At 42.8% G+C, this 24,924-nt stretch overlaps 1 protein-coding gene across 15 annotated transcripts in view; it reads right to left on the reverse strand.

Moving 5' to 3' along the window:
• Positions 1-24,924, reverse strand: part of ADGRL3 (adhesion G protein-coupled receptor L3) — a 486,265-nt gene that overhangs the window by 130,436 nt on the left and 330,905 nt on the right. For 14 of the 15 annotated variants that reach the window (XM_085058079.1, XM_085058067.1, XM_085058069.1 and 11 more), the window contains one exon: positions 10,168-10,248. The exons of the other annotated variant lie outside the window; for it this stretch is intronic. In XM_085058079.1, coding sequence (XP_084914205.1) covers positions 10,168-10,248 — 81 coding nt within the window. The remainder of the gene's footprint in view (positions 1-10,167; positions 10,249-24,924) is intronic. 15 annotated transcript variants of the gene reach the window in all.

Raw genomic sequence — 24,924 nt, forward strand, 5'->3', positions numbered from 1 at the left:
AGAAAACAGTTTTGAAAGGGGGAACTCAGTTCAGAACGTTCCTTTAGGAGAAATGCCAAGATCGTTCCTTGTTTATTTTACTTGTTGTGTAAACATTTTCATAATGCTTATCAATACAGTCTGTAGAGTGTATTTTTTAAGATAACCAGCATGGACATTGGTATTTTGCTCATGACTCTGGCCTGTTCTTTGACCTCATACACTGAAGGTAATGCCTCATTTGCCGTTTTACTTTGTGTATGGCGCTGGCCACACTTCAGGCTCTTAGTGACTCAAGCTAAATGAATGAGAAAGTACTGAAATCACATAATAGACACCGGCACTGGAAATGGTCAGGAAATAGGAATTAAGGATGAATGCTCTGTTTACATGATCCAAACACATTAAGGCGTGAGGAAGCTGTGAAATTCTTCACTGTACGTGTTGGGTAAAACCATTCAGCTTGCTACTGCCAGATTCCCTCTTAGCAGTACCAGTTCCAGATTCCAACTGCTGAGCAATTTTAAAGTTCAGTGAACAAATTGTTTCAATTGTTTGGTTTTCTCCCATTTTCTGTGTGAGTTATTCTCAAATTCAAGCTTAGTTTTTGCTTCTAAATGTGAGCGCCAATCTGCGGAGGCTCTATTTAAAATGGTGCATTAACTTCTCTTCCCCCCCACCTCCAACTTCTTCAATGTACCTAACCCAGCCTGCATAGTTATGATCACAAAATATTAACATAATGCACCTCTTCCTTAGCAACAGCTATAGTGTCAGGGGAATGCAGCCCATAATAATACAGCTTGATCTAGAAGCACAATAAAATATAAATAAGCTTGTTACACTTCAGTGGCACACAGGATTCCACTGTGAAGGGCCTTCATAAATTTAGAAACCTCATCTTCTTTTTACTCTCCAACACAGATTATTTAGAAGAAGATTTATGGGCACACATTCCTTTTTATTCCTGAAAATGAAATGTAATTGTTTACTCAGTAAAAGTATTATTTTGCTGCATGTCTACTACTAAATTTGCGGGCATAATACAGTCACACACACACTTTTCTGTGGAAAGCAGTTCTTATAATGAGATAAACATGAAACCAGAAAATTGAGATTTGAGAAAATCGAAAGGGGAGACAGCCATGAGAGCATCCACAGTTGTGGTCATTTTCTAACAAAGAAAGCCCAAGAAATTTTCTTCAAGAAACAGCTGCAGTGAATTACTACACATTAGCATGTTTAATCTGTAAGACTTTGCCCATACCTATCTGCAAAAACCCAGCATCCCTGGCTGGTAAGGGCAAAGTCTTGCCCCAAGTCCAGCTGTTGTCCTCCATCCCTGAAAGCTCCTTGGCCAACAGCCCCATGGCTGCTGCACCCTCATGCATGCTGGTCCTCTAACCCTCATAATTACAGCTAATCAACTGCAGTATCTGTTCTTACAGGCAGTAAGATCTTTCAAATACTGCTTCTTATGAGTTGTCAAGGAGAACAAACTGCATCAAGCCAATCTGAAGGCAGTAACAAACCATTTGGAGCTAGAGCATAGCAGTCCTCTTCTGAGCAAACATTGCAGTTTTCAAGCCAAATTTACTTGGCTGAAAGTCACAAAACATGAGGCCTCTTATGAGGGAGCCAAGTTACACTCTTAGCATGGTGTTCCATAATCACTAAATCAGTATTTAGTATGCATTTATTAAGGCTGGGATTTCCAAAAGCCCTTTTTAAGAGTGAGGTACACAATTCACAGGTATAACTTTCCCTCTGAATGGATTATACGACATCACTAGGATTCTCTGTAACAAACAAGACACCAAGAAAAAAATCAAAATTCAACAATCCACTCTGAGGAAATTCAGAGGCTAAACCAGGCTCTAAATCCAGACATTTTATAAAGCATCAGATCACCGTCTCTGGTGGAAATCTCTCATTTCCAACAATATCTGATTCAGCCAAAGATGATTCAAAGAGCCAAGCGCTGTAAAAAAATACTGCTTACCTACAGAAAATCCCACTGCACAGCTGAAGAGCCATCAAATGAACACAAAACCCTTCAACTCAGTGCTGTCAAGAGTAGTATGTCTGAGCCTAACATGATTTGCTTGTATGGGAAATCATCTGCCTGCCTTTCCACTGCACTGCTGATGAAGTTTTGCGAGAACATGGTAAACATGTTATAATATTACACATTATAACATTAGTATTTTGTGAGGTAAATATACAATTCATAATTTAGTCTTATAATCACTGCATACTGGCAACAAGAAACACTGTGTCAGACACTAAGAAGTCATCTACTACTACAAGTAGGGTTAACTGGGTAATTTTTCATCCAGATTTACAGCTGAGGAAGAATGACACAAATATTACCCCTGTAGCTGCAACAGAATAAACCATGTTTTCTCATGAAATAACAAAATACCAATAATTTACCCCAAGTGCTATATCACACAGCCAGCTTCCTAGCTGTAGTGCTAGCAAACTGTCTTGCCAGATTTAGATGTTCTCTCCACCAGAGTTTTAGACCACAAACAAGGCCATATACTTAAAATAAATAAAAAAATATGAAAATATGTAAAAGGCAATTTGTAAAGGATCCTACGCCAACTTCACCCTCTGAATTTGTACCTGTTTGTGAATATACACAAACCCCCTGCTGAACAGCTGGGATTCTGTGTCCCACTCCAACACACCCATACATTTCCAGAGGAATCCTCCAGAAAAACATGGTTTTCATATCCTCCATCCTTCCAGGTGATGATGACACACTTCAGTTATGTCATGGAGCACTTCTATAAATAGGCCCCACATGGCACAGTGTGACAGAGGACAACACACAGCAAAGGATGCCAGCAGCACGGCTGTGGTGGCAAATCCTGCCTTTCCAGGGGCTAAGCTCCTTGTGGCAGAGGGCTCCCTCAGGAAGTGCTACCTCACACCGTGTGCCTTCTTAACATCTCTGGATGTGTAAAATGAAGGCAAGTTATGCCTCTCAATCAAAGCACTGCAGGCCAATCCTAGTCTCTTTCACGCAGGCACATGGCTGAGAAAATCAGTGAACCTGAAATTTGATCTCTCATATGATTTATTTGCCATCTTCTCCCATTACACAAACATAAATATAACAGGCATTTTTCTGCAGCCCTCAAATGATTCAGAATTAATACCAGATGACAAAATGGACCATGTACCAGGAGGGGAAAAGTTACAGTAAAAGCTCCTTCCCATTAATGGGGCCATTCATTCATATGCCCACTATTCCACAGGGGAGCTGGACATAAATTATGTATTTGACATCTAGTTATAGACGATTATATCTGACATAATGAAGTTATAATGGAAGGAGTTTGCACATTGTTTGGTTATTAAGTGCCCATTTCTTGTCCCTGCACCAGGTGCAATGGTGATAGGCCATACAAATCATCCAGAAGAAATGCCAAAATGGGCTCCCTTACTGATAAAGCACCACACATGTTTATTAATTTAACAGCTTGTCTTCTGTCTCCCCCATCTGCTCATTTAAAACAGTTATTTGCCCTATAAATATTTCAGGAAGAGAAGTGTAGCCAAAAATTAGTCTGGCAGAAAAGGGGGGGAAAAAAAAGTTTGAGAGAGGGTCTCATGCTGTATGCAGCACTACACTCTTTTTTCCACATTGAACTGATTCAACAGCTTTTTTTCAAGCTGGTAATAGGACATTCACTTTAGATTAGTGATGCTTGAGGGTGCACCGCCATAGCTGACTCTACTTTCCAGCTGTTGCCACTGTCAGGTGGGTGAAAACTTCCACCACTGATGGCGAGTGGCAAAACTCAGTGCAGTGGAAAACGAAACCCACTGTCAAAAGAATCTCCTGGGTGCATGTCCATGTCCATTTTGAGCTTATGGGGTCATATGGTGGCTTCAAATGGCCTACAAAGAGCAACATTTCAAGGCATCTTTAAATCACAGTTCACGCTGATCTCCATAACAAAACTCCTTTACAAGGCAGTAGCTAGCTGGTAAAAAAAAAGCTAGTTAAAAAGTGCCTTTTAAAATTTTTTTTCAGATGACTAAGAATAATGGAAAAGGTGTTAAATACCACTCAGACTGTTCTTTCCTCCTTCCCCAAAATCCTTAAATATTTTCAAGTGTAAACACTTTGAACAGTTTCCACCAACACAGAGGAGTTAGCACTCCTCCTTGAGAGACTTTGTTAGCTCCAGCTTTCTGCTAGAGCAAACGCTGTTATCTTATAAATAAACAGCAGTGCCCCGAGGTGCTCCTCTGCAGTGAGAACACACATTCCAAAGAAATAAGAGCAACAGTTCAACACCACAGTGAAAACCAAAAGGGTGAACGGCGTGCAATTAACTCTTTCTGAGTGTGGATAGCTACAGGATGTAAAGGGGGACCTCACTGATGGCAACAAGCAAACAGGAGCACTACAGGCTTCCTGCAAGGTTTCCAGGAGCTCTGGCTGCTCTGCTTGGGATACTCGTTAGCACCACCCATGATACCTAATGAGGAATTAATAAATATGGAGCATGACCCATGTTCAAAGCAGCTGCCTGCCTTAGGGCATCAGTGTAGTCCAGAAAGGTGGACATTTTGGTACAGACCTGAGCCACAATGAGAGATTTTCTGAGAGCTCTGGATTAAACTGAGAAAAGCATTGTCTCAGAGCTCATCCAGCCCTCCACCATCTTCAGGACCCAAACAAGCTCCATACCTGGCAATGCATTCCTGCATCCATATCTACCACCCCACCCAAAATCCACCCTGTTGCAATGCTGAGCTGTTTGAAAATTCATATCCAGCCTGGAATGAGGCTGCCTATCACAAGAAAAAAAAAAAAAAAAACTCAAATGAAGAGCAAACAAACAGCAAAGGAACACAACAAACAAATAAACAGACTTCAAAACAAGGCAGCTGCAAATTCACAGTACACATGAGGCTTGTAGTCATTGCAAAACCTTTCCTGTGACTGTGCAGGGATGGTGACAGCCACCTCCCATCCAACTGGTGCAATTACCTGCACGCCTCTCACACACTGCTTCCCTGAAAAGCCACATGGGATAACAGAACAGCACTGGCTTGCTGCAGAGAGCACTCACAGCCCATGTCGGAGGGACAGGAGGGAGATCTTTTACTGGGCTCAGGGCAGCCACAAAGGGGAAGCCCTGGGAGAGGTCATCCTTGAAAAAAGGCTGAGCAAAACCAAAGTACATGGCCAAGAAAGAGCAGGGCACTATATGGCATCCCAGAATTGCACAGGGAAAAGGGAAAAAGGGCCCTAAGCACAGGGATCTCCAAATAGCAGGATCCTTTCTTGGCTTTAAGGCATCAAATTAGCCTCTCCCCTGGCCTCTTCCATGTGAAGGATGTCAGGAAAATAGTTTTGCTTAAAAACCTGGAAACATATAGCTAACTCAGATGGAGCAAGATTAATAAAAGCAGGACCTCTCAGAGCAGCAGAGGGACACTGCAAAGAACTCTTGAGCTTAGAGAATGCCTTCTCTAGGGGGCCTCCAGCAGAAAATGGAGAAGCCTGGAACTGGGAGGTGCCTGGCCACTGCTGGCTCGCAGCAGGGACTCCTGAACAACACCTCTCTCCCGGTGGTGGACCTGGGGAGGGCAAGGTGTCTCAGGGCCATCAGCACGGGATCCCTGACCCCATGTGTCAGCTTGAATTAAGGCAAGGAGTGCCACTGCGCCTCGCTGCCCAGCGCTCCCCTTCCTCTGGAGCTGGGGAGGAGGACTGGGGCTGTGCAGTAAGCCCAGCTGTCAGATCCTCCTACATCATCTGCAAAGCCATCGACCCTCTCTGGACCTTTGGGAGGGAAAAAACAAGTAAGACCCAGAATGCATATTTACAAAAACCTACTCTGTTTTCAGTAGTAAGATTTCAATGCGCTTCTGCTGTTCAGGAAAGGTTCTCCCTCAGACGTTGCAAATGCAAAGGGGGGGGAAAATGGCAGAGTGGATCCAGGTTTTGAAGAAAGAAAGCACACAGGGACATCTTCCACTAAGATGGAAAAGAAAGGTGCAAACCCAGCAAAACCTGTCTCCCTGACATGCTGTCTAAGGAGTAGGGCCAGATTCTGTGTTTATGGAACATGAACCTGGTAACTGAGGCTTACAGGAAATCCTCCCACAGTGCCTTAACACAGTGCCAAAGCAACCTCTCTGGCTAGAGAAATCTGCACAGAAGGGAAAAGAACTTCCTGTGCCTCCTTTATTTATTTACTATTTATTTCTAGGACTGGGGACCAATAAAGAGTTTTGCTTATCAGTTAACGTTTAGGAAATGTACTGACTTCAAGCATATCAATCTCCAAGATAACTACTTTCTGAACTTCAATTTAGAAGGAAACCTTTATAAAACATCAGCTCAACAGGGGAGGAGAGTTTCTCAGGCTGCCTAGCTTTAAATGCCAACATACCTTTCAAGTTTAATATGATTCCACATATATACTAAAATCTGCTTCTATACAGCTTTATAAATAGTTTTAGTGCACATATTCGGTGAGTTAAATTCACTTCTTTACTGTGTTCTAGTACCTGGCAGAATTTGAACATAAATGTTTAATTTAATTTATTGCTATATATGATAATTCCATAAAATCTCTTTCTAAGCCAGAGTATCAGTGTCACTTTCATACATGAAACTCCTTGCTACTGTCAGTAACCAATGATCCATTTTTAAACACAGGTTTAATCTTCATTCTATGATATCACAACCTCAGGTTTCAGCTATCCCTGGAATTATTCTGTACAAAGAAGGTGTAAACACTTGCATAAAAATCATGAAGTCACATCCCGATTGTTGGACTGAAAGGAGGTAGAAAAATCATAGTTAACAGCACTTCATATATGGAGCTAATTTTACAACAGCTTCCAATTAAAAAGAGGGTGGGGAACAAGAAGTGCCTTGATGAAAACTGCTGATTCAGGGCTTCATTTCTATTCAGTGATGTACAGTGTCATTACTGGGTGGCTGCACAGAGCAGTGGCTCAGAGTAATTACCCTGTAATGCACAGTGACACTAATGTACTAGTAAACTACTGCAGTTTATACTCTATTCACCACCAGCGTCAGGGCTCTGAAAGGCAGGTAAAAATTCCCTGCATGCATAAACAATGTGTGTAAATGTCACCAGTGATAAAATTTTTAAAAAGGAGAAGGAAGAGGCAGTTACAAATAAATCTGTCAGCTGAGAATTGCGACTGCATAGACCCACAGGAGCACTAAAGCTGTATCTTTTTTTGATGATACAGGAAGGAAAGATGCTTCTGTTGGAGCATCCTACCCAGGCTCTATTTCCATTTATTACAATTAAAACTGTAGGGTGGCTGCTTCTTTTTGCCACTCTAAGTACAAGGCTGGCCTGCATCTGGTGTTCAGCTCAGTGTGAGGGGCAACATGGAGGGGAAATAAAAAGCATCAAAGGAGTAGCCAAAAGCTTCAGTGGCTTATGCTGACTGTCATAATGCTGCTCTCTTTTTAGAGTTCCAGCAACAGGAAATGAGGAGGAACACAAGCTTAAGGACAGGTGGTTTTGACTCCTTTGTTTAAAACAGCTCTTATGGTTACAGGACGAAGCTTGGAACGTGACCCAAGCATGTCCAAAGGTGTCAGAAAAAGCAGGCAAAGAAAAAAGAATTGTAAGCCTAATGTACTTAGGGAAAAAAAAAATTACAATACTCTAATGCATTTTGGATGCTGAGGCTAGAAATGAGGCAGCAGAGCTTCACGTCCCACATCCCAGAGCCAGAGGAAAGCCTTGCTGCTCCCCCAGGAGACAGTACCAATTACTACCTTTTTAACAGCCCCTAGTCACCAGCTAATAGATTGATGCCTCCAGAGCTGGCTTCCTCCCCGGCCCTCTCCTGCTAAGTTACACAAGGGTATTCAAGTCCTTTAACTAGCACACAGCAGCAGTACTATCAGTCCTTCCACCCTGAGCAGTTCCCTCTTTAAGATCTCTCAACTAGGGGGGTGGAGGCCCTGGTGAAATCCCTCAATGTAGCAGTTTATGCTGGATAAACTCTATTTTACCCTCTCAGCAAGCACTGCAGCTGTTGTGCCTGACCCACTTTGCCCTGCTCCTGGTGGCACTGCCATTTATCTTGCTGAGGTAGCTCTGCCCTCATGAATGGCAGATCACTGAGGAGTTTTGTTAGTCTTTGGAAAAGGCAAGACACAGGTTCTCTTTCTGCTGCTGTTCCAGCATCCTTGGGTCTCCTATAGTCTGCTCCAGATGCCAAGACAAGGATTTACATTGACCTATTCTAAGTAAGCTCTGATTCATCACCTCAATGACAGACTAGAGCAAGAAGGTCCTGCAAGTCATAACTGTCTTTGCCTCACTAGAGTGAGTGCTCTGCTATAAAAGCAAGGTAGTAAATTTTACCACAGAACTGGAGGCTCTCAAATGACTTAGAAGAAGCTGACAGTCTCAAATGCACATGTCAAATCCCAGGGTAGTTCACTTGAAGATGAATGGAGGTTGTGGACTGTCAGGAGGTTGTACACAACCAGCCTGACTCATGGCAAGACCAGATTTGGAGAGAGGACTGTGAATCTGGCATCCTCACACCACTCAGCACATTCTTCCACCTTACAGAGATGCAAGAGGAACCACCATGCAATAGTAGTGCTGAGGCTGCTTCTGTGTAGCAAGAGTCAACTCCCTACTGCAGCAGCTAAGAAAACACACAATCCCACGTACGTAAGGAAAAAAACTCAGCAAACATTTATATGATCAAGTCACACACCTAGCCACATGGATGCTGGTGGAAAAGCTCACTCAAAACTAAGGGAGACTTTCACACCAAGAGCACTAACACTGTGTTTTTATTTAGCCCACAAAGTCCTAGGGCCATTTGGATGAACAGGGTTTGCAGTTGCAGCTGCAATTCACTGACACAAAGATTTTTCTGTCTCCCAGATTATTAGAGATGGATAATAAAGTGAGATTGTGAAGACAGCTTTCTTCATTTTCCATAATGAACGTGTGTCTATCCAGTTTAATCTTGTGTTACCACATTGCAGTTTTCAATTAAGAGCAGTTAGAGAAATATGTGCGAACACAAACACACACCAGCAGCCTTACAGTGTTGTGGCAGAGTGGTGACAATCACCACACAGGGCAATTTGGTACCCTTTCTGCCACTGTAGCACCCTTTGAAGAGTTGGAAAAAGGGAAAAAAAAATCCCAAACCTAGGCTATAGAGTATCTCCATGCTATCACACCGTAGCTATCCTCTTTCTCCCCTTCTCTTTTTCCACAGCATTCCCTGGGTCTGATGTTCATATCTCACTTGCAGAGTTGACCAAGAAATACCTTCATATTCCTGTATTATTTTAGCTTTGCTATTATCTATTCCAAGAAGAAAAAATTTGATATCATACCTCAATATTGACTTCCTAAGTAAAAGGAGCAAAGGGAGGTGTAAGAAGTCTGCACCACCATGTAAGCTTGCTCTGGGGACAAGCCCATTTTCCCAGGCCAGAGGGGCAAACACTGGGAGCTCAGCACAGCCTGGGAATGATCCCCCAAATGGAGCAGAGAAATCAAGGGCTCACATTCATATTGCTTTATTTGCACCATTCAAGAGAGGCATCTGTCTTAGCATGGCTATTCTGGACTTACTCTGTACATATTGGCTACTAGCATTGCTCCCAAGGGCAATCAGCCCACCTAAAATTTGAGTCATCCTCTATAATGAACATATCCTCACCAAGTCTAGAAAAAAAACTCATGCAACAGCAATGAGGATTGAATTTAGGCTTGAACCACTGCACAACCCCCTTCTGTACCCTTTACTCACCTGAGGGGCAGCTGAAATCTGCCTTTTTGCATTCTGCCATAAGCTCCCTGTGCCTTTGCACTGCCACTAGGAAGGAATGGTGCAAGACAGAGGGCAGGACCTAAGGTATACCTGTCCCTGCAGGAGTAAACTAGTGGGGACAGCAAACCACATGGTGATGTGATGGTGTTCAAAGCTATGTCATGGGACACATGGGACATGGTCGTGTCATGTACGTCTGTCTTGCAGGAATTAATTTGCTCCCCAGAATGTCCTCAGATGGAGGGTGACACCTTGGCCATGGAAGATCTGTGAACAAGTGAGTGATATCCACCCACGCCAACAGCTGGTTTGGAATGCAAGTGAATGGAGACTGTCTCACTGACTCACCCTTGGATGATGGTCTCTCCACATCCGAATCGAGGTGGATCGGTGGGGCAATGTAGGAAACCTGCCCATGGTGAGCCTGCCCTGTGGACAAATAAGTGGTTTAGTTCTGCTGTTTCCTACAGAGATCTGTCAGGGCTGTAGTAAAATCCACAGCATTTTTATAGCACTGGATTAAAAACAGCTTTCCAAGTATTTTGTGCTGTGTGTTTTTCACAAGGAACTTCCATTTTGTGGGGACATCTGGTGAAAAGCTGGAACCACTCCCATCTCTCACTTTTTCCTTGCAGACACAGGTACTCTGCTGAACTTTAGATACACCTGCTTTACCACCGCTGTGTACACTTTGCACCATGTTCTCTTGAAACCTGTTCCCTCTATATATATATATATATGTGCTATGGAAGAGAACCCATTTCACACAAACCCATTCAATCTGCTAATCTCACTCTGGAAGGGAAGCAGGCATTCCTATGTCACAGCCATTTTTGAAGAAAGCATGGCATGAAGCACAATTCCACCTTGTTTATCCCACCTGCAGGAGACACAGATACTGTTTTCAGAGCTCAGCATTGCTTTCACATGTGTGGAAGCTTTTTTGGTTCCCAACACCACCATACAGTTTTGCAGTCGCTAAAGACTCAATCCTTCTCCAGCAATTTGGAGGTAACTATATCAAGAAACTTCTATTTATAATAAAAACATTTTTTTATAATTCATCTATTTACTGTAAGTATTTACAGGGTTGTTAATCTCTTTCTATAAACATGGAAAGTTAATGACACATAGATTATGATAACAGTTAGAGTAACCTTCCCATTTCAAGTAATATTCGTTCTGCAATAAAAGCATTTGATTCCTCTTAAGAGACACATTCCAAATAATTAATACAGCTCCCTGTTGACACTTGCTGTTGTTGCTCCAAGCAATTTCCAAGCTAGCGTCACAGGCAGTGGAGCAGCAGTACAGTCTTCAGGCTTCTTTGTAATGACATCCAGGAATACCACAAGCACAGTATGCTGGTGCACATAATATGTTGAAAACATCTCTTCAGGGAGATAAAATATTAATGGGAAAGGGAAGAAAAAAAAAAAAAGAAGCGTGGCTGAATGTGCAGGTTATATTTACTGCTTTACACTGAGGGTGACTCAGATAATTTGCATTATTAGCCATTACAACAACTGGACGTAATTCAGGTTTAAAATCTACCGACACATCATAAATTCTGTATTTGCTTTTAAGTGCTTTAACATGGGAAATCTGCTTCAGGCAAACCCATAGCAAATAACAAGTTACTCTGCTTTCCTCTTCTCGTTTACATGTTAAAAACCCATTTGATGTCATTAGTGAGCAAAAGTCATCATTTAATAGCTGCCTGGTTCTGCAGCAGAAACAAGCAGACTGTCTGTTCTCACTCCGAGCTGCTCAGTGTGCAGGATGATCAGTGCCCTTATAAGCACAGAGCAGTCTCCCCATTTGCTGCATCAAAGATACCACTGAAATGTAAAATAGCTGAGCTTGGCAGGAAACTCTGGAAATCACCTAGCCCAGCTCAAGGGCAACAAGAGCCCATAGCAAGTGTCCAATCTGATTTCCAGTATCTCCAAGGATGAAGATTCCACAATCTCTCTGAGCAATCTGTACCAGTGCTTTGCCAACCTCACAGAAAAAAAAAATAAAAAAAAAAAAAGGAAAGCTTTCCCACTATCTGCCTGTAAGAAGAGCCTGGCTCCATCTTCTTTATTCCCTGTTATCACATACTTATACACATCAGTAAGATCCCCTGGATGACCTGGTCCAGGCTGGACAGTCACAGCTCTCTCAGCCCATCCCCACATGGAGATGCCTCAGTCTCTTTATCATCATTATGACCCTTTGCTGGACTTGCTCTGAGCACACTGCTGACACATGGGTTCTTAGGGCTTTTTTTTTTTTTTGGTTGGTTGTTGTTTTGGTTTTTTTTTAATCACCTGGTCTTCTTGGGACCAAATAATCCTCACACCAAAAAAGAATGATTCTGCAGACTTAAAGTGCTAGGCTAGAGTAAATAAGATACAGTATATGAAAGACTGAAAAACATCTGTGAGTTTGTTTAGACATTCATTACAATTCAGTAATAACTATGGAAGCTTATTGCTGCTTTATTAAGGCTTTTACTTTATATGGAGGAAGCAGTAGCATCAAATGCTCTCTAGTGATAAATGAAACAAGTCACAGAAAGCTTTTTATCTATTTGCTGCTGATGCAAAACACAGTACTTCCAAAAAAAAAAAAAAAATCAAACTTATGTTACTACTACTACTACTGAAGAAACCCAGGCTTCTGTTTGACTGCACACTTCTCACAATGCCAATAAATCAAAATTCGGGTTTTAATATTAATTCTCTTAAAAATAAAAACAATACAAACAATTGTTGTGATTCATTTTCTGGGCATGAATGCCAGCTCAGTTGTTCTTCAGACTCATCAGTGATCACACTGGAGAAACAAAGAGTCTCCACTGTTACCTTATAAATCTTGTTAATCAATACAATTACATTTTTGTTTTGGTTTTACAATTATTACCAGCAGTGACCTTTGAGAGAGTTGAGGGAAAGGAGGCAAGGGGAGGTGTCTGAAGCAAGACCTGGCAATGGGACTGGTACACAAGCATATTGTCCTTCTGGTTTAGTGGTATTACAAGTGTTGCCACTGACTCCATTAAAAACCAGAATTTTACCCTATGAAAGGTTTTGAGAATGATATAACTGGTACAGCTCAAGTTGATCACAAAGACTGACAGAACCAGCTTTCCCAAGTGAGGCTGACTCCCTCTGAGTGAGTTTTGCAGTTTCAGATGCTTACTGCAAGCCCCAGCCCTAGCAATGAGGGACTCCTATCTCCTCTCTTCAGTTCCAGCTGCTGCAGAAAAGCACTTGAAAAGATGGATGTGAGAGCCTTAAAAAAAAAAAAAGGTAGAAACACTCCACACCTGTCTCTCCAATCCTTCAGCTGTTTTCTCTGCACTTTGTGTCTTAGCTGACAGTGGTGCAGGAAAAAGAAAGTAGACTTCTGACAAAATACCAAAGGTCAAGATGTCTCTGTTGCTGATGGGAAGTTGAGCACACCTTGTATCAGAACAGATTGCATGGCTTTCTCCTGATTCCACCCTGCCTATAACCATCTGCTGTTCCTGCAGCCATCTCCCAGGTAAAAAAGTAAACAGGAATCAAATGTAATCATCAAAGTCATGTTTGACGAAGTTGCCAATTTTGTTTCTTCCAGCTAAGGCTGTGCTCCATTTCCCTTATCCCTCTTGGTGGAGAGGCCCATGGTCATGGCTCCGTGGAAGTGGCACATGCAGGGCAGGGGCAGCAACACACAACAAAGGCTAATGCTGGAAGACAACTATGGATCATCCCTGACCCGCTTTTCCTGCATCATAACACAGGGATGCAGGTCTGGCCAACACTGCCTAAATATCAAAACCATCTCAGCTGAGGCAGGGCAAACAGCAAGTGTGGCACAGGTAGCCACACACCATAGCAGCCACGGCACCTGCATGTGCTGTGACAATGGGGAAAAAAACACATTTTGGTAGCAACAATTTTGGGAGCAAAAATACAGATATGACCTTGAAAGTCTACCTGGTGACATGGTCTTCCTCAGGTAGAAGAAATGAGAAGGATGTCTGTGAATTCAAAAAATGCTTAACTAGCCATTATTTTCAGGTCTGACACATCAGAGATATAATACATTTTAAAAAGCCAATAACTTAGAAGAACAAAGATAATGTATCGTGAAGACTGAAGGAAACATAATAGCTTGGCCTAAGGGTTTTTTTATACAATTTTTTAAAAAAGGGATCTGGATGCTCATAGACAGAAAATAAACATCCACACATCTTCCAAAATCTGCCCCTAAGTGATTTAGTCATCTACAGATGCAATGATATAAAACTAGAGACAAAAAATCTGCAAATGCATGGACTAAACAAGAAAAGTAGAAACAAAGAAGTCTCATCTGTGTATCTATCAAAATCACTTCCTCCTGGTCCTTTTTGGAAGCATACCCACTGTTTCTAGCACTGACAGGGCAGACCTTCCTCCTGATCCTGGGCCAAATTTCCACTGCTGGTGACATTAGATTTTTCTAGAGTGCAGTGCCTATTGTAATGTGTACACAGGGGAAACCTTTCTGCCAGGGCCTTGCCCATTTTCTACGTGAGATTTTCCAGCGCACTGTCAAAGAGAAAACCTAAATAGAAAGTATAAGACTGAAAGCTTCAAATCCCCAAAAGCAAAGGTAAAACACACCAACATTTACCAGATTAAAAATAAGGCTTTTTAAAACATCTGATGCCTCGTCTCCTAAAGCCCTGGTGATGCCATGCACATAACCACAATCACCTGAATGGATGGGTCTCCCTTTTCCTTGCTGCTCCTTGGCTCAGTGCCTATGGTGGAAAAGGACAGTTGTGCACCTAAAATTGCAGTTCTGCCCCACGTCTGACTCAGATCCCGCAGCTGCAGTGAGAAGCTGCCAGGAGTTGTATTTTTTTTAAACAAACATGCTTCAAACTCTTTTTTCTCAAGGGGTGAGAGTCCTCTTTCTTTGCTGCCCTTATCCAGAGGCGATCACTGCAACACATTTTTTTGCTGTCATGTCAGATTACTTAGATTTCCACCCATTTTCCAGCCTCTTTTAGCATTCTTTTGTCTTCCACAGATTCACCAGTTCTCAAGATCCTTTTTAGACAACCTAGTTAGCATCTCATGCAGAGGATTTAATTTAATTTTGTGCTGGTATCTCTGATGACATGTGTTCCCAGGTGCTGCCTCTCCTACACCCCTTCTTGTCTGCACCTCTGAATGCAGACACCTCCGTGGATTTAAGCCCTCATCCATTTTCTTGGATCACTCCCATGAAACCAAAGACCCATTCCTGAGCCTTTGGTTTCAGTTCTTCACATATATTTACCTTTCTTTAAAATAAGAATGGGATGGGCACATACTGTGTATGCAAAGTATATATTCTGAGAAATAGTCCTGGAAAACATAATGACAATTTTACTAATATCTCTACAGATAAAGTATTCTTTGCATTCTGTGGCCTTTTTTTCCCCCCATGTAACTGAAAAAAAAAATTTTAAAAGCAGTCCAGTTTGTCTGTGACGATCTGATCAATAAAATACAACATTATTTTTTGGCCACATTTGTGTAATTCTCTAAATGTTAACAGGATATTTTTTTTTTTCCAAAATTCTAATTTATTATCTAGCAAAAGACTACATTCACTTTGTTGGACTGCAGTTTCTAGGAGCATCACTCTCATCCTCTTTAATTTTCAAAACTAGTAAATTTTTTTCTTGTCCTTTTTTTTTCCCCTCATAAGTCTTTTTGAATCCCATAATATGTAGGTATATGTAAAAATATATGAAAAGAGAAATTAAAAAGCTGGTGGGCTTGTTAACAAACTCTTTTGACATGCCATTAAACAAATTTAATTCAGACCTATTACTCTGCATATATTCAGACTTCTCCTGGCAGCCTTTTTTTCTGTCTTTCATCAATGACTATCTTTACAAAACATCATTCCCTCACTGCCCACCCTTTTCCATTTTGCATTAAAAGCTTTCTTTTTAAATAAAGCTTTTATAAAGCCATTCTCTACCTCAGACATGTCAGAGTTAGCACAGATTCTGTCCACTGCTTCATTTATTCATGGCCTTTGTGGAGTATCTCTCTTTCATCTGTACATCTCTCTTTCATCTTTCAATGCCCTTTTAACTCCTTAGGGTAGCAGCAACTCACCCACTCCCTCTTCTTCCCCTGCTCCCACGGTCATTCCCCTGTCCTTCCCTCGAAGCTGTGGATGCTTCTGAATACAAGAAAACCCTCTTTTCCAACAAGAACTCTCTGACTACATTATCTCTGCTCTCTTGCCATTTTGCCTCCTGTATTTTATTCCGGGAACTATTGCAAGCTTAAAGCGACTGCAGCAGGAAAAAGAAGGGTACCTGCAGTGTGGCTTCCACGAGGGACAGCTGGCTCCTGGTCACATCTCCTGCTGAAAACAGAGGTTGCCAACACCAGCAGCCTCAGTGGGCTGTGGCTGACTTTCCCAGTACTGACTAAAGCAAATTTCAGGCTCAGTGAAGGCAGCTGCCAAATGCAAAGAAGACCCTGGATGTGAAGAAGAACGTTCAATGAAGAATGCAGGGAAAGGAGTGACTGTTTTGCTGAGTCCCTGTCACACATGCATGTTGTGTTTTAGAGTAAATGAAAATCCAAAAGCAGCACCTGGCTCTGTGCTTGTGTGAGCAGAAGGTGGATTAGACTTTTCTGAGGAAGTACTATTGCTGGTTTTAATTTGTCACAACCAACAACAGCCCTAACCATGAGAGGAAGGAAATCAAAATGACCCTTTCTGATAACCAAACTGTCCCTCATGTGACAGCCATTACCTGGGAGGACTAAGGCTAAGTTTGAGCTACAGAAGACAATAAAGACAAAAATAATGCCAAAGGAATAGGTTAAAAACTGAGTATTATAGCAGCTGAAGCAATTGGAAGCTTTTCACTAGTGGCATTTGTGTATTTTCCAAGGAGTATTTAGGACTCAGAAACTCATGTTACAGCTGAAGTCAGAGATGAATGAATTTCTTCAAGTCACACCAAGAGTCTTTGTTTTGATGTGCAAATATCACGGTCGTGTTTCCAGATGAACCTCATTCTTCTGTTAAGGACTTAAAACATTTGATTTAGCAGCACCTTAGCTCCAGTGATGCTCTGCATCCTCCAGTGCACATCACAAAATCTACACTGGTACAAGAGCCTGGTATAAAGGCTGGGAAGGAAGAAGAACTAAAACCCCTGGGAAATATTTCACACGTGCCATGATAATTAAACTGTATTAAAGATCTCCTTTCTTCTTTCCCATATGGCAGCACATGCAGGAAGGCTCTATCCAGGCCTGGCTTTCTCCAGTGCCCAAAGCAGGGAGCTGACCTCCAGGGCTGCACATTATTTGAGCTTGTCTCCCCAAAGGCTTGCCCAGCAGGCTAATGAAACACAGTATGTCGTATTTTTCCTCCCCTCCCAGATGTGCTCACTGTGCTATGAAATACCATTTACCAGTCACCTGCACTGGAAAACATGGGAGAGGAGGAGAATGACTTTGGTGCAGAGAAAACAGAAGGATTCAGAGCAATGCAGTTCTCAGAGCCCTGGAGCAGATGACAAAGACTGGTCACAAACCACCCAAAGTGGGTTTAGCAATGGTGAGTACAGCAAAACCCACAGAGATTTTTTGGCCACCTTTCAGAGATTTAATCTGATATGAAGAGTGATGTGCCAGCTCCTCCTGTCCTTACTCTGCTCTTGTCCCAGAAGTCAAACAGGATGTTTCCAACCTCCTTAGTGGATCCAGGTGATCCACAGCCCTGCCTGTCCTGCCTCATGTGCGTGAAAAGACTTGGGATGGAGAAGTTTAGGTAACACCCAGCCAAAGCCCTCCAGTCTATCTCCTGCAGAGACAAAATCGCTCCTTACACTGCTTTGAAGGGTGTCCTCCTTGAGGCTGTCCATCTCACACTATCAGCTGCTGAGCAGCAGATCTCATCATCAGAAGATTTTGTCTTAACTTTCCTTTTCTTTACTGTGAAGGAATATTGCTGACTTCCTGCCTGAGATGAGTCTGCCTTATTTTTCTCCCCCCCTTGTGCTCCCTTTGCTGCTGTGCTCTCAATATCTCCCGTAATTCTTGTCGCCTCCATCTCTTTTAGATGGGTGCAGCTGTTAATCAAGGATGAAGCCTCATGTTAGAGCTAAACCATTTCACAAGTCTCCTCTCCCCTGTGACATGGCCAGGCATTCCCATTCCCTCTCTTGCAGCAGATCTGGCAATTAACGTGAGCCCAGAGCGAGATAGAGCTGATCTGATGGAAAACGACCCACTGAAAACAGTAATTACTAGTTTTCCACTGGCTCAATGAGCAGAACGAATTCAGGCTGCTGTGGCAGCAGTGCCAGATCTGAAGCAAAGGAAAGGGCAAGAATAAAAGAGCCAGGGGTGGGATGGGGACAGCTATCAGTTTAACCGTAACATAAAGCTACACCTGGGAACAGTGGTGGCATTGTATCTGGACGACCCCTCCACCCCCACACCAGACTCTCTCCTTGCCCCAGGGAGACTCCCACCAACTGCAACCTTCCTTCACTGCCTTTCAGACAGCTTTAAATTCACCTGCCAGCATAATTTAGAGAGCAACTCCAGGTCAAGGGGTTTAATGAAAGCCAAATGCGTTACAGCACGCACTCCTCACAGGCAGAGCTTGGGACGCAGCCCTGTCATTCTGTTACTTATGCCACTCTTGTTCATGCTGAAAGGGGAGCAGTGGGGGAGAAGAAGAAATCAGGCAGTAGCTCTTGCCATGCTGAGCCTAAATTTCAGTGGCAAAGCATCCAGGGGGGTTGTCAGAGAAATCAGCTGAGATGCTGGGTTATGAGGCAGGAGACACGTCCGAAGCAGACAGGTAGATCTGTGAGTCACCAGCCTGGAGACAGTAATTGAAGTGTCTCGTGGTTTCAAATACTGTGTGATGTGGTCCAAGAATTTGTCACTCTCACTTTCCTCCATTTGTGATAGCCTCCAGCAGATGTCCCCTCCAATTCTGTCTTTATTTTCCAACCTTTATGTCTCTGCATGTGCAGCACGATCTCCATTCCCACACCGTAGCTCCCCAGTACTGCCTGTACTTCTGCTGTGAGCCCCAATTCCATCACAGGCCTGATTCTCTGGCTCCAAACCTGCATCCTGTCCAGCTTACCAACTCCATCTTCCATTGCCACGTGGCCAATACACCACACAAACCTCAACCCCTATCTCCCATGGGTTTCTGTGACTATTCCTGACTGCAACCGCAGCCCAGAAAGGGCTGTCAGACAATAAAGCATGAAAGCATCTTCTTCATTACAGGTATTTTTATCAACTGCTCTCATTAAGGAAGTGCAAAGAGATGAGTAATCTGTTTTGCGAGTGGGTCAGTGCGCCCTAACTGCATTAATCACTTCTTTTGATCTGCAGCAGGAGCCCTGAGAGAGGCAGTGCTGCCTGGCTCTGCTTCCTGCCTGCTGCCAAGCCTCAGCTGTGCTGCAGCAGGACACTGCGAGAGGGGACAGACTCCATCTCAAAGTGAGTGATCAAGCAGCAAACGAGATTAACACGACATGATTTGATGAAGGAATGAAACAAGAGTGGGTATTCTCTCTGTGACCTAAAGAACAGGAATCCAAGCCATCTTTTCTTTTTTTTTTTTTTCTTCTTTCTTTTTGAGATAATATAAGGTATTTCTCAGCAGGAAGGACATGACTGCCTGCAGAGAGATTTTGACAACTCCCCTCTGAGTGCTAAAATGCTGTCAGCTGAAAAACTGAGCTGTTTGGGCAAATTGATCCAACTCTGACAGACTTCCTCTCTGTTTTCATGTTTTCTCTCTCAATCAAAAGCCTCCTAAAGAATCCATGTTTTCAGTTCAGTGTCAGGGAAAGGGGAGAAGAGGGCAGAGCGCCTGTTTTTGCGGCACTTTCCATTATTAACCTAGCTGGATGAAGAAGCCTGTGAGAGGAAGAGGAAGGTCTCAGAAGTCTCTTGCATCTCCCCATGGCACACAGGTAGAGGATCTGAATACAAAAGTGTCCCTAAATCACATATAGCAACTGCATATGGACTTTCTGACTGCCAGTGAGGACAGAGTCAATACAGTTTGGGTGCAGACACAAACAGCACAGGAAGCTGAGCTGAAAGGCCTGAGTTTATCTCCAATGCCAGTAACAGGGAAGCTGCTGGATCAGCCATCCAAAGAAGGCCCTACTGCACTTTTAAAAAAAATAATCATTAGGAATTATCTTCCCCTTTCTCAGCCCAAAGAAAATGAAATCGAAGCATTTTTAAACCTTGTCCCTAGCTGTGAATATATCTGTAACCTTTCTGCATCAGTGACAATTTTGAATACAGTTTTTGATGGCCAAATCCTGGGAGCACTCTTACCACTTTATAGCAAAGATGAAGCATGCTCCTGTCACAGTTGGTAAAAGAGCAACTCTTTCTATCTCCTCAGCTGGGAACTCCAGAAATTCCCAGTTCTTTAAGACAAAGCAATGCAAAGCAGCCCAAAAGTGCTTTGCAAAGACAATTTGGTGCTTTGCTGTTTTTGCACTCTTTTCACCTTTGCATGTAACACAGCTTTATAAATTGGTGACTGTCTTGCTTATTGGGCCTTTCTCCAGTTTTTCGAGCTAAGTGTCAAAACATTGTGATGTTTATTTTTCCTCTTTACCCACCTGAGGAAACCCCTGCTAAATGTGGCCAATTTTTTTTTTAAGACCTGTGAAGCAGAATTGCTGGTTGACAGATTCAAAGAGATTTGAAGTCTTACCAATTTTATTTCTGGTGAAGTCAACTATGGACTTTATAAACTTCATTGTGTCCCTTTTCATTGCTTCACAAAGTCAGGAATGACATAGAAGATTTTACTGTCTATTCCCTTCATGCTATCATCCTACACTTATTTCTTTCTACATGGCCAGTGAATGAGAAGTTTGCAATGGGTCAGAAACTGCATCAGCTCACAGACTTGCCAAAAACTCTGCACAAAACACAGGTTCATAGAATGAACATCTACAGACCAGATGTTTCATACAAGGCCAAATGTAATTTTTTAGTATCAGATATTCTGTATTTGGGACCTACATTCCTTAAGGCCCTCCAAGCATGTTTCAGGATTATTCTCATCTTAGTTCCCATGACGTTACTGTAGGCCTTTGGACGACAGTTTTGATTATAAGTCTGCACACTGCCTAGAACAATAAGATCCTGATTGGTACTCCTTGAATAATACAAATTAATTCTCGCCTGAGCCTCCTTCGCCCTGTATGAATCATGCTGGATGTCTGCCCTCTGCAAGGGCAGACAGGTCTGCTGGGGCACTGCTTTGTCTGCCAGCACTGGGGCAAGGGTCCTGAGGAACTGCCAAATTTCCTGATCCCAAGGATCTAGCTGCATACATGCAGGGGAAGAGGCTGTTACACTACATCCCTTCTGATGTGCCTGTCACACCCCCAAAAAGACTACAGGAAACATACAGCATGACTGAAAATGAGACCACAGAGTCTGAAAAGTACACCCAAAAGGTTGTGTGTTTCAGCCCAGTTGAAAACCCTTTCAGCTCCTTCTGCTTCAGGCTCCTGTTCTTTGCAGTAAAATATGCTGCTATAAACTTAATAGACAGCTTTAGCTTAGAGTATTTTCCTTTACAACAGACAATATTGAAATTGTCCTTAGTCATACATTCCATCACCTCTGAAACACAATCACCCAGTATCTCAAGGCAAGAGAAATATTTTTTTCCCTTTAGACTACAAGCCTTTAGTTGCTTTAATGAATGTACAGATTTACATATTCATATATGCTAACCCAGACCACCATTTCAAGCCAAAATTCCTCTAACAGGATAACCCTTAACTTTGCATTTAAGTTTCTCAAATGATCTCTTGACTGAAGAGCTGACAAATTCAAGTTTCCATTACCTGGCCAACCTGGCCTCTATCAGGGACACAAAACTCTTCCTTCACCCTCTTGTGACCCAAGCAAGGAAGAAAAAAAAAACCCAGTATCTGACCTATGTGGGATTCTAACTTCTACAGACCTGGCTTCACACTGAGCACCAGCAATGACCACCTCATTATTTAGGAGCCAGGATGGATACATCCTTTTTTACCTTGGTCAGAGAAAGGACAGAGCATCCCTGTTTAATCCTTTGTTTCTAGGTTCATATCTAAAAGCATTCAGTGGCTTTGGGGCCACTCAGAGGGAGGTGGGATTTCTGGGTTGGCACCCTGGGATTGAATGCAGTCTCAGTAATATCAGCCATTCCAACTCTGACTGACGTGACAGCTACAAGTAACATTGGTCAAATGGCTTTGTGACCACTACAGCAAGAATTGTGTGTACACAAGCATCTGCTAAAAGAATATTTTGCTTTCAGTAGCTTGAATTACAAAAGCCCACTTGCTGCAGAGGGATTCTTAGGCAGCATAATCTGCTTAAAGAAAAGAAATAAAGACAGAAAATTTCCAGTGTGGAAGTAGTCGTGACCCCCACCATGGCAGTGACACCCTCAGAGCAGTATAAATTCAGCTTTCTAAATCTAGCCATAAATCCTCAAGCAAACCAGCTGAACACCGGGCAAGCCCCAGCCAAAAGTTCACCTCCCTTCCACAGCCCCTGTGGATGGAGGGAAATGTCAGTGAGAGAGGTGGCTGTGCTGCTCCCTGTGCCAGTCCAACATTTCAGAGTGTGCTAAAGCTCCTTGGCATAGGTGACTTTCTTGTGCAGGAGTTCAAGCTTTCATTGTGCTTTCCCTCCAGGGATGTCCTAATTAGAGATGGGGTTTCCTTCTCAAGTTACTGGATTTGAGGAATCATGCTGTTGTTATTTCCAAGCAAATCAAACAGGAGCAAAGATGGGCAGAAGGGAGGAACAGAGGCGGGAAAAAGGTCCCTGAAGGGAAAAAAAAAAAAAGAAAAAAAAGAGGAAAAAAGATTAAAAAAAGGAGAGATACACTGATGCATCTACAAAAAGGACAAGAACACCTTCACAGCAGGTTGGAGACCTTGGCATCCAATCCTGTGTCCCTATGGCCAGGAAGCAAGTCCTCTGAAAGCTTTTCCTTTGCAGGACGCCAGACAGAAAGCTCTAATTAGTTTCATAAAGATGAGAAGCCAGATTGCAAGCTGCCTGTTACTTGACACAAAGGTGGCTTTCTGCTCGGGATAAGCGGAGGTTTAGAAAACACTGGCAGATTTTCATTAAGGTGAGGGAACAAAAGAAGAAAGAAAAAGTGGAGGGCAGCAAAGTATCTGTGCTGTGGATTGAGGGCAAATACCTACAACTTTCTGCTTTATAAGATGGATGAGCAGGGCTGCAGGTTGTCCCCAGGTACCCCAGTCAAGCTGATTACAAAGGTTACAAATGACTGGAACAAGCTTAGAGCACCCAGGACAGCTAAGAAAAAAACAACTGGTGCAAAAGCCTCATTTTTCAGGTGTTTGAAATGACATTGCTCAAAAGTCAGTGCTGGGAGGACATGTCATGTTCAATCTCAAGCTTGTACAGGTCAGGAGCGGCATCCCCAAATTCTGAGATTACATCCTAGCACTTTTAAGCCAAAAGAAAATAAAACCCACAAGAAATAATAAATACTACAGATTTAGACTTTTCTTTGCTGTGCCTCAAAGTCTTCAGGGCCTTTACTTTAAAGCTTCACTTTCCACTTAAAAAATGCAAGATGACTTTTATACTTTTAAACAGAACTGAAAATCCTGTGATCACAGAGACTCTCGAAAATCCATCCCTGAGCTCAACAACTCAGTCACTAGCGCTGACAGCCCTGAAGTTTAACTTCAGAGGGCAAATTGTAGAGCTGTCTTTGTGAAAATTTGTATATTCTGGAGGGCATTTAGAAAATGAAAGCAGAACACAGTCCCAGAAGCCTGAACTCCTGGTGATCTGGTAACAAAGCCAGGCTGCTAGATTTGGCACTGAAGCAGATGAGTGCTTGTGTTCTCCATCCTACCAGCTATGCTGGGGCAACTTCTCAAGGAGGTTAGTGATGAGCTGGGCGTGGGAACATCATTACACAGCTATAGCCTCTGGGCAGCTGGAGTGTGCTGGGATTTATGGCATCCTGAACCAGAGCCACACGTTTGAGCTGCTCGTGGTGAGCACAGGACACACACACAGACATGCTGAGACAGCTTGAGGTGTTCAGCGGGAGAAATCATATTTGAAACAGCGTGTCAGGTTTTGATTAAACTGGCAATTAAGCAAGCAAGGAGCAATATGCCCTGCAGCTGCAGAGATGACAAGACAAAAGACCAATTCCTTTGGTGGTGCAAATGGCTGCAACTTTGCTGTCTTCAGCAGGGCTGCACCTTTCCATGAGAGCTGCAGAGCCAGCCCTCTCCAGCCCCAGACAGGACTGCTGATATAAATAGTAATGAACTGCATTCAGCTGGGAGCAAGCCATTGTGCAGGGAAGCAAAAACTGACACTTTGCAGTGATTTCTAACACAACACAGGGATTTGCAGCACAGTGATGGGCCAGCAGCAGCACCCATCTTCTGTGTGAGCTTCCTCTCTCAAGCTGTTGGTGGACTTTTTTACTAGGGGCAGCTGGGCAAAAAGGTGGCCAAGCAGATACCTGGTGTTACCCTCTGACCACCAAAAGCTGGCAAGGGTCTCCAAACCTGTTTGTAAAGTTTAATCCGTTCAGAAGCTTTTCTGAATGAAAATAGTACTTTTCAGTGAACTGATGCATCTTACATTTTCAGTGGTCACAGGACAAAGGAGAACTTAGCAATTCTGTTATAATCTCCCAAGGCTGATGAACATCTACTAAAATTTCTTTGAATAGGAGGTCTCTAAGATGAAGAACCCAGGGTCATTTTAGGTCAGCAGTCCTGCTGCTCAAATTCTAGCTAAGAAAATTGTCAGACAAATTAATGCATTGGAAACATCAGAACTGATCAGTATGTATAACCAAAGGATAGGCTGCTGATAGTGATTGTGTAGATAAACTTTGATGTCAGCAAACCCTTTATACTCTGGTCCACATGTCCTAGTTTCAGACCAAAGGTCCAGAATTCAATTTAAAATACTATGAATGCAGCACTAACATGCACAGAAAAAAGCAGGTGATAACCTTATTGGGGGGTGCAAT

The sequence above is a fragment of the Lichenostomus cassidix genome, chromosome 4 (genome assembly GCF_008360975.1).
Source record: "Lichenostomus cassidix isolate B80296 chromosome 4, HeHo_3.0, whole genome shotgun sequence".
Classification (NCBI taxonomy): domain Eukaryota; kingdom Metazoa; phylum Chordata; class Aves; order Passeriformes; family Meliphagidae; genus Lichenostomus; species Lichenostomus cassidix.